We start from the raw sequence: 16,542 nt of genomic DNA, 5'->3' as shown, positions 1-16,542 counted from the left end.
CACAAATGAGTGTAGATCAAGTCAGATTTAACTGGTAAAATTAAAACATTGAAATGAGACAGTCACTACTCAACTATACTTCAATGTTACCCTGTTGGAATTTCAGGCCCGATGTTGCCATATTTTAAGGTTTTTTATGAAAAGATGGAAATTGGGGGCGCCTGGGTGGCTCCTTTGGTTAAGCATCTAACTTGTGCTCAGGTCATGATCCCAGGGTCCTGGGATGGAGCCTGGCATCAGGATTCCTGCTCTGTGGGGAGTCTACTTGTCTCTTGCCCTCTGCCCCTCCCCCACTCCTGTTCTGTCTCTCAAATAAAATATTTTTTAAAAAGATGGAAATCTATATTTCTGTCTAAAATCTCCTAGAATTTAAATGCCAACTAATTCAAATGTTTAAAATTACTGTGTGGCCCAAACAAAATATGCCTGCAAGTTTGCATCTCTGATCAATAGGTTGTTAGAAATTCAGAAGTGAAGTTAGAGATGTGAGCTGGAGATGTATAACTAGGGAATCCTCAAGCACATAGTAGGTAGCAGATGCTCCAGGAGTTGTATGTGTGAGAATAATAACCAGCATTTGACATGATTAGTTAAAAGAATGCAAAAGTATAGGAGTTAACAAGTCAGTCAGGACTCTAAGAGTATTGCAGTCTTAGAGCAAACTGATATAAAATGGAAATGTTAAAACTAGCAGATTGAAGTGGGTGTATTTAAAATTCAATTTTCTATAAACTAAAAGCTAAATTCCAGATAATGACTTGAATTTTCATACATCCATGATGTGATGGAAACATTTCAAAACTGTGAATCTATGTCTCCTACTGATTGAAAGATAATTGAAAGACTATGTTTTACCCATATTTTCACTTTTTTTTTTTACATCGGGTTACTTTCTTCTAGCCCAGTTTTTCACACACTGCACAGTCCATAGCAGAGGGGTTCACAATTAGCAAAGTAAGTAAACCCTTTTTTATTTTTAATTATTGAGTTTCAGTTTCCTCAAAAGATCATCTCATTTTTAGGGCTTGGTAAATAGTCTCTTTGAAATCTAGACTACCATTTTAGAATATTATTCCATCAGATTAATGTATTATCAGTCGTGAAGAATGTAAGCCAGTTATGTAAAAATAAAGTATCAAATATATGAAAGCATCTTTGCAAACTGTAAAGCCCTGTAATAATATAGTAAGAAATGTTGTTCTGGTATTATTTTGAAACAATAAGAGTCCTAAAATTACATAATGCAACCTCTTATATTTAAAACACAATTTTCGCCCTTCTCCAAAATGTCTTTTATTTTCCACATGTAACTAACTCCAAGAATGAGATATTTTCCACTTAAGTTCAAGTGAAATTGACTTAATAGCAACAACTGTAGTAATATAATGAGGGGTAATGATCAGCCTCATATATGGCAAAGATCTAAAGATCCTGGAATTGTGTTAGAACTCTTCAGAGCCACACCACATCCCTCTGTTACCAGCTTTAAACGGCCTAGGACAAACTGCAAGTTTCCTGAAGACTATTACTGACTAGGTGCTTTCAACACCAAGAGCTGTTTTGACATGTCGAACATTAAGTGCAGGTCTTTGAAAACCCTGCCCTTTATTGGACACTTTAAAAGACATGCATGTTAAAACAGTTTCTTGCTTTTGATACACATTGTATCAAACCGCATGTTCCAAATGAAGATGGGGAAATTTCTGCTAAGTCTATGGAAACATGACTCCATTTTTGTAGAGCCAGGACTCCATTTTCATGTAGCTAAAATGTCGCAAACGATGGAACACTTCATTTTACGGTAGCCCTCCTTTAAAATATTACCTGAGAAGTATAAATAGTTCATCCTGCTGGCTTTGAAACGCCTAATCCTATTTGTTATAGTGGACCTTACGTAAAATGGAAATACACAGTGGACAGTCTTCAACGTGCTTAAATGCAAGTAAAACCCCAAAACCAGGAGCTAGCGATTAAAGTCCTCCAGACGTCCGCGCTCCGCAATCGCTCCTTCCAAAGAAGTCTGGGAGGGTCGGAGTATCCCCTGCGACCGCTGGCTGGACATTCCTTCGGGAAACGCTGCTTCTCGCGTGAGGCACAAAGACAATAAACCCCTTCCTTTGGTCCCTTTCTCATTCACTCTGCAGGGGGTGGGATAGATAGGGAGCTGGGAGCAGCCTTCTCTACGCATCTGGGGCACCGTCTGGTTTCCCGAACCCTGTCCTCCCGGCCCCCGCACCTACGGCTGCCGACGCCGAGCACCTGGAGACCGACAGCGATGCCGGGCGCCGGGCCCCGGGGGCGCCAGGCCTCAACCCTCCAGGCCCGGCCCGGGAAGCCCGGCCCGCGAGGGGCAACCACGGCTCGGTGGGGGCGCCCTGACACGCCCCGGCTAGGAGTCCGGTGGGGTAGGGGGACGGCGAGCCCCCATCCCCCGTTCCCGCGGAGAAGCGAGGTGGAGGGGAGCGGGGCCGTACAACGGCCTCGAGCACGGGGCACGCTCAGGGAACAAAGAGACCGGAGGCGGAGGAGGCCGCCACACCGACACCGACGCAGACGCAGACGGGCTCTGGGCTTTACGCAAGCGGCCCGCACCCCGACCGCGCTGCGCTCCCCTTACGCCGCGGGCCCGGCCTCCGAGCCTTCGCGAATACGGCTTTGCGCACTGCGGCGGGGCTGCGCCGGGGCTGCGCCGCAACCGAGCTTGGCCGTGGGGCTCCTCCCCGCCGCTCGGCGCGGATTGGCGGCGGGCAGCAGTCCGGCTGCTGATTGGGCGGCGCAGGAGCCATTCGGGGCGGCCCTGGTGGGTTCGGCTGCCCCGGAGTGATAAGTTGGGCTTCAGACACGCCTCAGCGCCAGCAGCGAGCCGGAGCTCTATGGAGGTGGCGGCGAGTACCGGGTGGTGGCTGCAGCAGCGACTCCTCTGAGCTGAGTGTTTCAAGCCGTCCCCGACTCCTTCCTCCCCCTTCCCTCCCCCTTTTTTGTTTTCCGTTCCCCTCTCCCCTCCCTTCCCTGTCCCCGACGACCGGATCCTGAGGAGGCAGCTGCGGCGGCAGCTGCTGAGCTCTCGGTGAAGGTGAGTGGAGCCGCCGCCGCCGCGTAGAGCGCTCTAAAATGGCCGCCGTCCCCTGGCCGCTTCTTCTCGAGCGGTACAAAATGGCGGCCGCAGGCGGAGTCGGGCGGGGCGACCCTTGTTAGCGTTTTTTCGGCTCTTGGGGCACCTAGAAATTGTTCACCTTTGTTCTCCTCTCCCGCCGCTGAGGGAGTAGCCGGCAGCCGGCAGCCGCGGCGGCCCCGGCCGTCGCCGTGGCTGTCGGGGCCGGGGTCGGGGTCCGGGGCCGGGCGGGCCGCGGCGCCCGTGTGCTCGGAAGGGGAGAGCGTGGCGGGGCCGCGCGCCGCGGCGGGGAGCGACGTGCGGGCGGGCGGGGGGGGGGGGGGCGGCCGTTGGCGCGGGACCAGCCGAGGCGCAGGAGCCCCGGCGGGGAGGCGGTGTGTGGGGGCCTCGGCGCCGGCGGGAAGGGAGCGGAGGGGCGGCTGTCAGGCCCTCGGGGATTTATGGGGAGGGAGGGGGTCCGCTCGGAGGCGGCGGGGGGAAGGAGGCCGCCTTCCTGCCTGGAGAACAAAGAGCCGGGCGCTGGGCCGGCGGGGGCGGCCTCCGCTCCTCCCCGCCGCGCCTTGCCCCCAGCGGCTTCGCGGGGAGGCTGTCGGAAGCCCTTCCCCAACTCCGGCCTGGGGGGAGGGATCGGCTGCTCTTTTGTTCCCAGGAAGGGGGGAAACGGGGCGGAGGTTGCTGCTGCCATGTTGTCGCCGGGTCTCCGCCCGCCGGGGCCAGCCCGGACCCAGCCCGGACCCCGCGGCCGTCTTGAGTTGCCCTCACCCAGCCCGCCGGGCCCGTCGTCGAGCCTTGAAAGCTCAGGGCGGCTGCCCCTCGACGAGCCCGTGCTGATGGAGCTCGGTTTTGCTCCTCCGCGCTCGGTTCACAAAGTAGAAAGTGGCTCTTTGAAAGATTTGCTGTTCGCAGCTAAGAGGTTCTGTTTCTGTGAAGGCTCTTTGCACCTTTGAACGTAAGGGAATTTCCGGGTGGCTCAACAAATTTTTACTGTCCATTGGTGTTTGGGTACGTGCTATTTTAGTCTTAGGAGATCTGCAATGCAGTGAAAGTTCAATCAACTGCAGTGCCAAGATCCGAAGTAAATTATAATTGAAGGTTTATAGATTCGGCTGTTAGCAGTGTCTAATTTTGGTACTCTTTCTCATTCTAGGTTTTTCATTTCTCCCATCCTCTTCCCTCCCCACCCCATCCATTAATATTATTCTTTTGAAGATTCTTCGTTGTCAAGCCGCCAAAGTGGAGAGTGCGATCGCAGAAGGGGGTGCTTCTCGTTTCAGGTACGTGTAGATTCATTTTTGGCAAACGTTATAAGGGGGGGGGGGGGGTCAGTCACAAAAGCAAAAGAATTGCCATACCAGATAATTCTGACTTAATGAGCTGCAAGTTAAATGTATAATATCCCGTGTACAGTTTTTTATAAAGTGCTTAAATTTTCATTATCTTCTGTTTGCCATCTGGAGGATAAACATTTATTTCCATGGTGTAATTTCTGAAATACAGAATAATTAGACCGTAAGCTCTCTTAAGTGAGGGAGTTGGCATATGGTTTTAAAAGAAGTTGTTCTTTTCAATAGTGCTTCTTCGGGCGGAGGAGGAAGTAGGGGTGCACCTCAGCACTATCCCAAGACTGCTGGCAACAGGTACAGTGTGTAGTAACAGTAAGCTTTATAAAGCAGATTTAGATTAATAGTTTATCTCCTGCATAATAGTACAGCAGTAGATATCAGGAATCCTAATCATAGTGGGTATGGTTTCTGGTACATATCCTTAATTTAGAATATCAACTCTTGATCATTCTTTTGCTAAATCATCTGAGTTAGGGCTCTCAAACTGCTGTTTTATCATCTCACCTCTTCGGATTATTTTCATTCATGTTATTTCTGAAATCCGTAATTATTATCGGCATTATCCATACTGATTAGTAGTAAGGCAGTATGTATGCAACATGGTCCTAGAACCTTAGAAGACCTTCTTAAGGTGTGGGTCTTGGAGCAGCAGCATTGGAATCACCTGGGAGTTCATTAAAAATGCAAATTATCTGGCCCTCCCCCAGATCTACTAAAACAGGGGATGGGCCCAGCAGTCTTTTTTAACAAGCCCTTCAGGTGATTCTGATGCACAGTTTGAGGAGCACTGATTGGGAGTTAATTAGTCGTAAGAGGTTGAAAAATTGTAAACTATTTTCTATTTAGAAATAACATCTGATTGCTGTGATATCTGTTATGTGACGGTGCTAGGTCTTAAATTGTCTTAAATATAAATCTCAATTTTTACTAGCGAGTTCCTGGGGAAAACCCCAGGGCAAAACGCTCAGAAATGGATTCCTGCACGAAGCACTAGACGAGATGACAACTCCGCAGCAAACAACTCCGCAAATGAAAAAGAACGACATGATGCAATCTTCAGGAAAGTAAGAGGGTAAGTTTATAGACAGGTTTTGTCCTTTTACTAAAAGGAGGGGAAGAAATGAGTTGGCTGTGATTTTTCTTGTGTATATGCTATATTATTCAGAAGGCAGTGTTCACGTCTAAAGCGTAAATACTAATGTCCGTGTTGGCAATTCTCTCTTAAAATGAAATGCAGCATATGCGTATCTTGAGGCTTAGGAGTTGCTTGCAGTCATTGGGTTATAATTCCCAAGCCTTTTGTCCTGACATTGCCCATGCCTGGCGTATAACCCACCAAAGCATAGAACATAATGATCTTAGTTCCTGGATTTTAGCCTTCATAATGAGAAGGTTCTTGTTCTCTGGGTTTTGAAGTAGTAGAAAGATGCGTCAGACAGCTGGGGACCCCTAAGCAGGTAGAGATATGATCTAAATAATAGAGGTTTATTTTAACATACCTTTGGCTAGGTGGGTAAGAAGATCTTGGATATTCAATGACAGAAGTAAAAAATAACATAATTTATAAGTTGTTTTCCAACTCATTAATTCTTTTGTATTGCCGGACACTTAGTATGATTCCTTTCTCCCCAGCATACTAAATAAGCTTACTCCTGAAAAGTTTGACAAGCTATGCCTTGAGCTCCTCAATGTGGGTGTAGAGTCTAAACTCATCCTTAAAGGGGTCATACTGCTGGTAAGTTAAATAGTTACTTGCATCATTGTTTAAAACTCTGAGGTGTGAGCTAAATCCGTGTATTTTTGAATTGTGATGGTGATTTTTTAAAAGAACGACTTTTAATAGCATCAGATTTAAGAGGTAGATGTTTATTTTTTATTGAAGTATAGTTTGACATACAACGTTACTTTAGTTTCAGGTGTACAGCATAGTGATTTGATAATTTGATACATTACACAGTGCTTAACTTAAGTGTGGTTCTCCTCTTTCATAAAATGTGTATTTTAAATTGCTAATGCTGTATGTAGAGTTAGGTAAGCAAGCACTGGCTATTTGGGGTGGTGTTTTCGTTTTTCTTTCTGTGGAAAGCCTATTTTGTTTATGTCTTGGAAATGAATCAGGATAGTTGATAGTAAGATTCCAGCGTCTCTTTATAGTTTTGATAGCCAAGATATTTTCAACTCATGCGGATGGTGATGAGTTTGAGATCTGTATTGTTGGACTTTTTAGGGAACCATGTTACAGCTAATATTTAAGTGCTTGTGTTTTTCCAGGCTGTGCTGCAAGTCATTTTACATGCATAAGACAGATGAGGTTGAGATAGGTCAGAAAGTTACCACAAGATGCACGAACCTTAAGACTTGGCAAGGAAGTATTAGGTTAAAGGAAGGGTTCTTTAAAAAGTTGTCCTATTTGGTTTTAAAAATGCCATTTTCTGTAGATTGTGGACAAAGCCCTAGAAGAGCCAAAGTATAGCTCACTGTATGCTCAGCTATGTCTGCGATTGGCAGAAGATGCACCAAACTTTGATGGCCCAGCAGCAGAGGGTCAACCAGGACAGAAGCAAAGCACAGTAAGTGGTGGTGTTTGCTTGCTTATTTTTTAATTGATTGGAAAGATTTCATTAACAAAATCTGTCAAATGTCTGTTTCCTGTAGACATTCAGACGCCTCCTAATTTCCAAATTACAAGATGAATTTGAAAACCGAACCAGAAATGTTGACGGTGAGAGTTTGTTTGATACTTGCATAGTACTGTGTGTTTCCAATTTCATTTTGACAGTTAACGTTTTTCTGTTGTCTATTTTCAGTCTATGATAAGCGTGAAAATCCCCTCCTCCCCGAGGAGGAGGAACAGAGAGCCATTGCTAAGATCAAGATGTTGGGGAACATCAAATTCATTGGAGAACTTGGAAAGCTTGATCTTATTCATGAATCTATCCTTCATAAGTGCATCAAAACAGTAAGTATGGCAATTTAGGCTTCGGTTTCTTGGGTACACCATCATCTGGGAGAAAGTCCATTATAATTGCCTTGTGCCATGGGGGAATGTTGGCTAGTTAAATATTTCAAGTGGCTAGCAAAACCTTAAATGTAATAAGTAGGGACTTAAAGTCTCCAATGTATTTTGTAAGGTACAGGTAGAATTACCTGTTAAAATTGCTTAATTTGGAAGGGTTTCTTCTATACAGACCAAGTAATACTGTACTAGACTGCATGTAAGTGTGTGTTCCCTCGGTGCAAATGTAAGGAAAAGTGTTAAACCGAGTAAGATTTTGCTAACGTGTGGCATTTATTTCTTTGGTATAGCTTTTGGAAAAGAAGAAGAGAGTCCAACTTAAAGATATGGGAGAGGATTTGGAGTGCCTCTGTCAGATAATGAGGACAGTGGGACCTAGATTAGACCATGAACGAGCCAAGGTATGTGTTAACTCATAAATGGTATAAGCTTATCTTAATTTTAACTTAGATGACTTGCTTTTATGATGTATGGGATTGTCATGCTAGTCACTATTCTTGATTATAAACAGAGAAATCTTAGAAGATTTAAATAATGATATAAATTTGCCATAGCACTTATTTCTAATTAATTTATTTCTTTATTTTATTAGTCCTTAATGGATCAGTACTTTGCCCGAATGTGCTCCTTGATGTTAAGTAAGGAATTGCCAGCAAGGATTCGTTTCCTGCTGCAGGTAAAACTGGTTTAAATATGTTAAGCTGATTTCTCTTTGGGATTATTAAAACTTACTTAACTATCTTTAAATTGTAGGATACCGTAGAGTTGCGAGAACACCATTGGGTTCCTCGCAAGGCTTTTCTTGACAATGGACCAAAGACGATCAATCAAATCCGTCAAGATGCAGTAAAAGTAAGATGTTGAATTTTTTTTTTTTTAACTGAGTTTAAGCAGTAAGAAAGTTGTCACAAGATATAAGATCTTATTGCAAGGATCTTACTATCACTTATTTAAGATTCCTTACTGGTATAGCTTAATATTTTTTAAAAGTTTCTTATATAATGTTATGGGAAGAAGTTATATATAGAAATTACATAATTAGCATTCCTGTAGCCTAGAAATTGTTTTTCTCAGTATAAAAATTGTAGTTTTATGTAAAATAGTGTCTAGAATCTGGAATTTATTCACTTTTATTTTTAAAGGATCTAGGAGTGTTTATTCCTGCTCCTATGGCTCAAGGGATGAGAAGTGACTTCTTTCTGGAGGGACCGTTCATGCCACCCAGGATGAAAATGGATAGGGACCCACTTGGAGGACTTGCTGATATGTTTGGACAAATGCCAGGTGATTTTGAACAAAACTGTGGTTTAAACAAAAACAAAACAAAACTCTGTGACATTTTAACAGCAGCAGAGTTGTGTTGTAAAATGTTTTTTTCACGTTATGTTTTTTAAGGTAGCGGAATTGGTACTGGTCCAGGAGTTATCCAGGATAGGTTTTCACCCACCATGGGGCGTCATCGTTCGAATCAACTCTTCAATGGCCATGGGGGACACATCATGCCTCCCACACAATCGCAGTTTGGGGAGATGGGAGGCAAGTTCATGAAAAGCCAGGTATGGAAACATTGAGAATGCTTAGGCAACAAATTTTAAATCCAGTAATCTGTTATTTACCTTTTGCTTTTTAAAAAAATGCAACTATTTTAAGGTTGTGTGTTTTTTCTAAACCAAATTTACATCTGTGACCGTTATTTAAAACTGGGTGTGAGATGCTTATCCTTAAGATTAGTAGAATCGCAGTACTTTATTTGACAGTTAGGCTAGATTTTTATTCTTCCTTGTTTCATCTTTTACTTCCTCTGAACAGTTTAAACTTTCTTTATGGCTTGGTTCATCCCTTTGGTACTTGATTACCATAATTTGTTGGACCCCTTTTTATCTAGCCTTTCTTTCTCCCTTTCTAAAATAGGGGCTAAGCCAGCTCTACCATAACCAGAGTCAGGGACTCTTATCCCAGCTGCAAGGACAGTCGAAGGATATGCCACCTCGGTTTTCTAAGAAAGGACAGCTTAATGCAGATGAGGTACATTTGCCTATGTTACTTATATACCAAAGTGTGTCAATTCAGAAATCTATTGCCCGATGATTATAAATAAGACGCGTTATTAAGAGGACTTAATGCTGGAGTTCTTTATCTTCTTCTTTCTTTTCTGTACTTCTTTTTCTTTCTTTGGATGTCCAGCGTCCTATGAGCGAAGATTATGAGATATGAGGGCAAATCTTTTAATTAAAGTCTTCAGTTAGAACAAAGAAAAAGGTTGTCAAGATTTTGATTGTGATTTTCTTGTAAATAAATTCTCTGATTTAATATTTTAGTGATGTTTCTCCTAGGAGAATTCTAGTACAAATGTAAGATTTTGTGATACTTTTGTGTGGACCAAATCATTACATTTCCTTGCCTGAAGTTCCGTTAACATGGAGCAACCTTTTTCAGCCATCAGTTCTTGATTTTGTGCCTTAGATTGTAGGATGTTGGATCTAATAGTTTGCCAACTGCATGTTAACTTTTGTTTTCAATTATAGATTAGCCTGAGGCCTGCTCAGTCATTTCTAATGAATAAAAATCAAGTGCCAAAGCTTCAGCCCCAGATAACTATGATTCCTCCTAGTGCACAACCACCGCGCACTCAAACACCACCTCTGGGACAGGTATGACTGGTATAACCATTTCTATTGTTAGAATATTTTCTGAAGAGTGTGTGTGTGTTTAACTCCATGAGTCTTATTTTAAACTAAAAGATGCATACCAATTTTTTCTGGGTTTTTTTTTTTTTTTTTTTTTTTTTTTTTTTAGACACCTCAGCTTGGTCTCAAAACTAATCCACCACTTATCCAGGAAAAGCCTGCCAAGACTAGTAAAAAGCCACCACCATCAAAGGAAGAACTGCTTAAACTAACCGTAAGTTTCAGATAATTAGAGTCTAATTCATAAAGTGTATCTGAGATAGGAAAACCACTAAAGATACTTGGATTGTGTTCTTTTCAGGAAACTGTTGTGACTGAATATCTGAATAGTGGGAATGCAAATGAAGCCGTCAGTGGCGTACGAGAAATGAGGGCTCCTAAACACTTTCTTCCTGAAATGTTAAGCAAAGTAATTATCCTGTCACTAGATAGAAGTGATGAAGATAAAGAAAAAGCAAGTTCTTTGATCAGTTTGCTCAAACAAGAAGGGATAGCCACAAGTGACAACTTCATGCAGGTACAACACTTGACTGATTCTGTGAGAACTCTGTTTTTGCATTCATATTTGAGAACTGATAAACTATTATGTGTTTCTTTTAAGGCTTTCCTGAATGTATTGGACCAGTGCCCCAAACTGGAGGTTGACATCCCCTTGGTGAAATCATATTTAGCACAGTTTGCAGCTCGTGCCATCATTTCAGAGCTGGTGAGCATTTCAGAACTAGCTCAACCACTGGAAAGTGGCACCCATTTTCCTCTCTTCTTACTTTGTCTTCAGCAATTAGCTAAATTACAAGATCGAGAATGGTTAACAGAACTTTTTCAACAAAGCAAGGTCAATATGCAGAAAATGCTTCCAGGTAAGAGCATGCTGGGAATTTTTTGTTTTTATTTTGAATAATAAGTCTAGATAGTCTTTAGTACCTTGAAAAGATTTGTATAAATCATCACACTGATTATCCTGTCCTGATAGTGATAATAAGCATTACTACAGGCTAGATTTCACCTTTTATAAAAAGAAATAATGATTTAATGACTTTCATTTGATGTGAATACTAAGCATTTCCTTTGCTGGGTGTGTTTTTTTTTTTTTTTTTACATTAATTTCTTACCTTTGGGATATAATTTGTGAAGCTGTTCTCTAGATAGGAAACTGGCTAAAATGAACTACCTGATGGAAGTGGGTTTTTTTCCTCTCTCTAGAAATTGATCAGAATAAGGACCGCATGTTGGAGATTTTGGAAGGAAAGGGACTGAGTTTCTTATTCCCACTCCTCAAATTGGAGAAGGAACTGTTGAAGCAAATAAAGTTGGATCCATCCCCTCAAACCATATATAAATGGATTAAAGATAACATCTCCCCCAAACTTCATGTAGATAAAGGATTTGTGAACATCTTAATGACTAGGTAAGATAAAGTTCAGAGTTAAGTTACACTTTGTTTACTAGAAAGAAGTCAAAGGCAAGGGACTTAGAATTGTCTTTCTTGAGCTAGAAAATTTCGCTTTTACGTTCTAATGAGATCTTTCTTTACAGCTTCTTACAGTATATTTCTAGTGAAGTAAACCCACCCAGTGATGAGACAGATTCTTCCTCTGCTCCTTCCAAAGAACAGTTAGAGCAGGAAAAACAACTGCTTCTTTCTTTCAAGCCAGTAATGCAGAAATTCCTTCATGATCACGTTGATCTGCAAGTGAGTGCCCTGTATGCTCTGCAGGTGCACTGCTATAACAGCAACTTCCCCAAAGGTGAGTGACAGAGGACGGGGATGGTGGTGCATGTGGGCCACGTCTTCCAGCAGCCCACTAGATCATGGGATTGCATATTGTTTTTTAGGCATGTTACTCCGCTTTTTTGTTCACTTTTATGACATGGAAATTATTGAAGAAGAAGCTTTCTTGGCTTGGAAAGAAGATATAACCCAAGAGTTTCCTGGGAAAGGCAAGGCTTTGTTCCAGGTAAATCTTCATTAGAGGCAGTTAGTCTGCTTTTTTTCAGTTTACTTAGTATTTAATGAAGAGCCTTTAAAGCTGGAATAGAGGAGACAAAGTACCTGGTTTTTTCCTCTCCTTCTGCACTGCACTGCTAGAAGCTGTGGTAAAGTAGGCAGTTAGCAGAGCAAGGTGAAGTCATGAAGTGATGAAAGGCTTCAATCTAGGGATACCTAAGAGGTTATTGGTGGCTAGCATTTTTTTTTAGAAATAAAGCTACTTATAAAGGTTGAATGCACAAGATTGGATTTAAGCTTTTAAATGTAAAGAAGAGATTGCTGCTGATTTTTTTTTTTTTTAATACTTTAAATCTTAGTAGACTTCTAGCCCTAGGGGAAGATTGGGAAGATCCTTAATACTTTTCGGGGATTTTAAAAGCACTGTAAGTTAGTCATCAACAGAGTGGTTTGTGTTTCTTTTTGTTTTATTTATTTATTTTTTAACAGTGGTTTAAATGCAGGTTTCAGAGACTTAGATTTAGTGGGTCTGTTGTTTTCTAACAGACCAGGCTTTGAGAAACCCCGCTCTCTACAGTATATTGCTAAGGCTCACAAACTAGCTTTGTGAGGGACGTCTGTGAAGCATTTCTCATTAGCTCTGTCCTTGGGGAATCTGATCTAGCAATGCTGGGGTGGAGCTAGAAATCTACTTACAGGAATCCCTCCCCCCCCCCCCCCCAACTACTGCTAACCTCTCTTAGGTTTGCAGGGCAGCCCCGGTTGCATACTAAGATAAACCTGAGATATAACTGGAAGTAGTTAGTTACCCGAGAATGACACCCAAGCTAACTGGCTATAAACCCCTTACCAGATACAATTAATAGACACCATTTTAAAATAACTTCTGGCCAATAGTCAAGTAATATTTGCAGTATTTTTGAAGGCTTTTGCGATCACAAAAGGTATATACTATCTAAAACTTCTCCCATTTGGTGGGTTTGCTAGCTCAGTCCTAAATCAATTGGTTTTTCTACCTTCCATAAATATGGCTTAATTTTGTGGAATTACAAATTCACAGGTGAATCAGTGGCTAACCTGGCTAGAAACTGCTGAAGAAGAAGAGTCGGAGGAAGAAGCTGACTAAAGAACCAGCCAAAGCCTTAAATTGTGCAAAACATACTGTTGCTATGACGTAACTGCATTTGACCTAACCACTGCGAAAATTCATTCCGCTGTAATGTTTTCACAATATTTAAAGCAGAAGCACGTCAGTTAGGATTTCCTTCTGCATAAGGTTTTTTTGTAGTGTAATGTCTTAATCATAGTCTACCATCAAATATTTTAGGAGTATCTTTAATGTTTAGATAGTATATTAGCAGCATGCAATAATTACATCCTAAGTTCTCAAGCAGAGGCAGTCTATTGCAAGGACCTTCTTTGCTGCCAGTTATCATAGGCTGTTTTAAGTTAGAAAACTGAATAGCAACACTGAATACTGTAGAAATGCACTTTGCTCAGTAATACTTGAGTTGTTGCAATATTTGATTATCCATTTGGTTGTTACAGAAAAATTCTTAACTGTAATTGATGGTTGTTGCCGTAATAGTATATTGCCTGTATTTCTACCTCTAGTAATGGGCTTTATGTGCTAGATTTTAATATCCTTGAGCCTGGGCAAGTGCACAAGTCTTTTTAAAAGAAACATGGTTTACTTGCACAAAACTGATCAGTTTTGAGAGATCGTTAATGCCCTTGAAGTGGTTTTGTGGGTGTGAAACAAATGGTGAGAATTTGAATTGGTCCCTCTTATTATAGTATTGAAATTAAGTCTACTTAATTTATCAAGTCATGTTCATGCCCTGATTTTATATACTTGTATCTATCAATAAACATTGTGATACTTGATAGAGTTGTGTGTGACTTTATGAATTACTACCTTAGATTTGAAGAATTAGGAACTTTCGGGATGAGACTGAATATTTGAAAGTCTCATGAATTCAGAAAGCCCATACTGATGCATAGTAACAAACTTTGGTGACTGTCCTATGAAATACATGGTGACCTGCAACGCTAACCTCCAGCCAGGTAACAAATATTTCTAAGACTGGATGGTGTATTTTCTAGCGTACTATACTGTGGACCAATATTTGGATTTACTCAGTGTGTTCTTATGAATGACTTGCTGTTGTTAGCAGTATGCAGATACTTTGATAACCACATCTAAACAGCCCCAAATTTCTGCTTTCCTTTATACAGCAAAACTGACATTTGCCTAGGCAGATCTCTAGGTCAAAACCCTAACCTTGGTCTGTGCTGCCCTACATCTGATCTAGTCTGACCTCCTGTCCTTACCCAATGCCTGTTTCTCTGATCAACAGCAAAGTTGTAAGAAATTCATTCTGCTCCTGCCATACTGGCCTGCTTCCTAGGACATGCCAAGCATTCCTCACTTCACCGCCATAGTTAGATGACTGGCTCCCTAAGTCTTGGCTCAAATGTCAGGTTAATTAGAGTGCCATTCTGGTTTTTTTTAAGATTTTATTTTATTTTTTTTAAGATTTTTTTTTTTATTTGACACAGCAAGTAGGCAGAGTGGCAGGCAGAGGAAGAGGGAGAAGCAGAGTCCCACTGAGCAGGGAGCCTGACGTGGGACTCGAGCCCAGGATCCTGGGATCATGACCTGAGCCAAAGGCAGACACTCAACCCACTGAGCCACTCAAGCGTCCCTGTCTGTTCAATTTAAAAATGTAACTGAACACATAACTTGATATATCCCAACCTATTTTAGGTATTGCTGTCCACCATTGTGACTTCCTGCATGTTTTTTATCTGACTCCTTCCAGAATATGAGATTGAAAGTTTTTTGTTCATTGCTGTTTCCCCAGCAGCTAGAACAGTGGCGCTACACAGCATATTTTATCGAGTTAAATCACAAGCATAATAAACTTGCCCTATGTGGTAAGATCTGGATGTAGAGATGGTGGAAGGAACTCAGACTTGAGTTCTAAGCTGGTGTTTATCCTGACTGGTGAGCAGTGTCTTCTCAGGCAGGATACTTTGTTTCATTCCTCTGAGTTGATTTTATTTATTTTTTTTAAATAGGACCAAGGGATGGATGCCTGGGTAGCTCAGCGGTTGAGCATCTGCCTTTGGCTCAGGGTGTGATCCTGGTCCTGGGAGCCTGCTTCTCCTTCTGTCTTTGCCTCTCTGTGTCGTTCATAAATTTTTTAAAGGGGGGGTGCAAAGGGCATGAGAACTAAAGGTAATGTGAATGCCAAGCAAGATAGTCCCACAGAAGTAGGCCTTTGATCTGTGTGAATTCCTACTTTACCTTCTCAGTAGCTTTTCTAATGTCTCAGAAGAGCTGCTTCCATCCTGAGCTTCCATTCAGGCACGTCCAATGGGCTGACCTATCAAAAGCAGTCAATAGTTGGTTCTTTGCCTTCAGGCTTTTCCATCTTTGAAGGCCCTCTTTTCTAGCCTGACTCAGGCATAGTACTGTTCTCAACACTCCACTCTTAGAGCTCCAATTCCCATCGACAGTCTGAAGACCATCTATCGAGTCTACATCTTCCCGGATCATCAGTTGACATCCAACCGGCTCTTGGACGTTTTATCTGAATGTGCCGCAAGCACTTTAACCCCCAAATCAACGTCCTGGCCTGAATGCTTCCCCCATCTGAGCCCTCCTTCCCAACCGATCCAATGTTCCGTTCATCTTCCATAATCACCATCGAGGCCCTTGACTTCAACCTCTTCCCCCATCTCCACTGCACGGCCCTGGTCCAGGCCCCACGGTGTCATGACTGAACTACTGCAATGGACTTCCAAACGGTCGCCCTCCCATTCATCTTGCTCTCCTTCCAGTCCATTCTCTACATCAGAGTGGTTATAAAACTCTGGCCTTTTAGGGACTTTTGCCTTTTAGGGACTCCTAAGTTTACCTCAAGAAACTCCTTCTGCCTTTTAGGGACTCCCAAGTTTACCTCAAGAAATTTTAAATTCCTTAATGCAGTAGCTACCTGCTGTTTACTCCTTTATATATGTATTTTTTTCTTTCTTGCGTCTTGACCTCTACATGTTGTTTCCTCTTCCTGGAACATTGCTCTCCTTGCTGTTCCCACCTCTTCATCTAGCTTATTCTTACTTTGCCCTTCAAGAATTAGCATGGGTGTCCCACATATGGAAAGCTTACCTTCCTCTGCCAAGATTGAGGAGTTGGTACCATTCAAGAGTTCTTAGTTGCAGAGAGAAATGTACCCTGGACAAAGTAAGTAGAACTTACTGGAACTCCACTTAAGGGATGCAAAGAAAGCCCAGAGAACCAGGCTAGAAACGAAGGGGGTAAGGGGAAAGCCGGGTAGCCTGCATCCCAGAACTCACCTGGCCAGAGCAGTGTTGTAAGCCCCATCAAACCCCAGAGCCTCCTGTGCCAGTATCTTCCTCTCCCAGTG

At 42.4% G+C, this 16,542-nt stretch overlaps 1 protein-coding gene and 1 non-coding gene across 2 annotated transcripts; both read left to right on the top strand.

Annotated features, from left to right (window-relative positions):
- The first annotated feature begins 1,936 nt into the window (after positions 1-1,936).
- Positions 1,937-13,993, top strand: EIF4G2 (eukaryotic translation initiation factor 4 gamma 2). Its single transcript, XM_038568123.1, has 24 exons — positions 1,937-2,087; positions 2,145-2,800; positions 3,267-3,486; positions 4,260-4,386; positions 4,684-4,749; positions 5,387-5,527; positions 6,088-6,190; positions 6,894-7,025; positions 7,111-7,177; positions 7,263-7,414; positions 7,762-7,872; positions 8,064-8,147; positions 8,225-8,323; positions 8,614-8,755; positions 8,867-9,027; positions 9,383-9,496; positions 9,997-10,122; positions 10,268-10,372; positions 10,460-10,675; positions 10,760-11,018; positions 11,362-11,566; positions 11,695-11,906; positions 11,995-12,116; positions 13,167-13,993. Exons 1-24 carry the CDS (start codon positions 1,937-1,939, stop codon positions 13,230-13,232), a joined length of 3,837 nt encoding a protein of 1,278 aa, XP_038424051.1. The 3' UTR covers positions 13,233-13,993.
- On the top strand, positions 9,549-9,691 carry LOC119865060. Its single transcript, XR_005375927.1, has one exon. It is a non-coding gene; the product is annotated as a small nucleolar RNA SNORD97 (small nucleolar RNA).
- Positions 13,994-16,542: the final 2,549 nt, after the last annotated feature.

The sequence above is a fragment of the Canis lupus genome, chromosome 21 (genome assembly GCF_011100685.1).
Source record: "Canis lupus familiaris isolate Mischka breed German Shepherd chromosome 21, alternate assembly UU_Cfam_GSD_1.0, whole genome shotgun sequence".
In the NCBI taxonomy this organism is placed as follows: Eukaryota; Metazoa; Chordata; class Mammalia; order Carnivora; family Canidae; genus Canis; species Canis lupus.
The sequence above is the reverse complement of the archived record's forward strand: the minus strand, read 5'-3'. Positions and strand labels throughout refer to the sequence as shown.

Excerpts from the sequence above, each read along its gene's own strand:
- EIF4G2 (XM_038568123.1), top strand. The coding sequence starts at position 1,937 with ATGCAAGTAAAACCCCAAAACCAGGAGCTAGCGATTAAAGTCCTCCAG. Across the intron at positions 5,528-6,087 it reads ATCTTCAGGAAAGTAAGAGG|CATACTAAATAAGCTTACTC; the intron begins GTAAGTTTATAG and ends CTTTCTCCCCAG. Across the intron at positions 9,028-9,382 it reads GCAAGTTCATGAAAAGCCAG|GGGCTAAGCCAGCTCTACCA; the intron begins GTATGGAAACAT and ends TTTCTAAAATAG.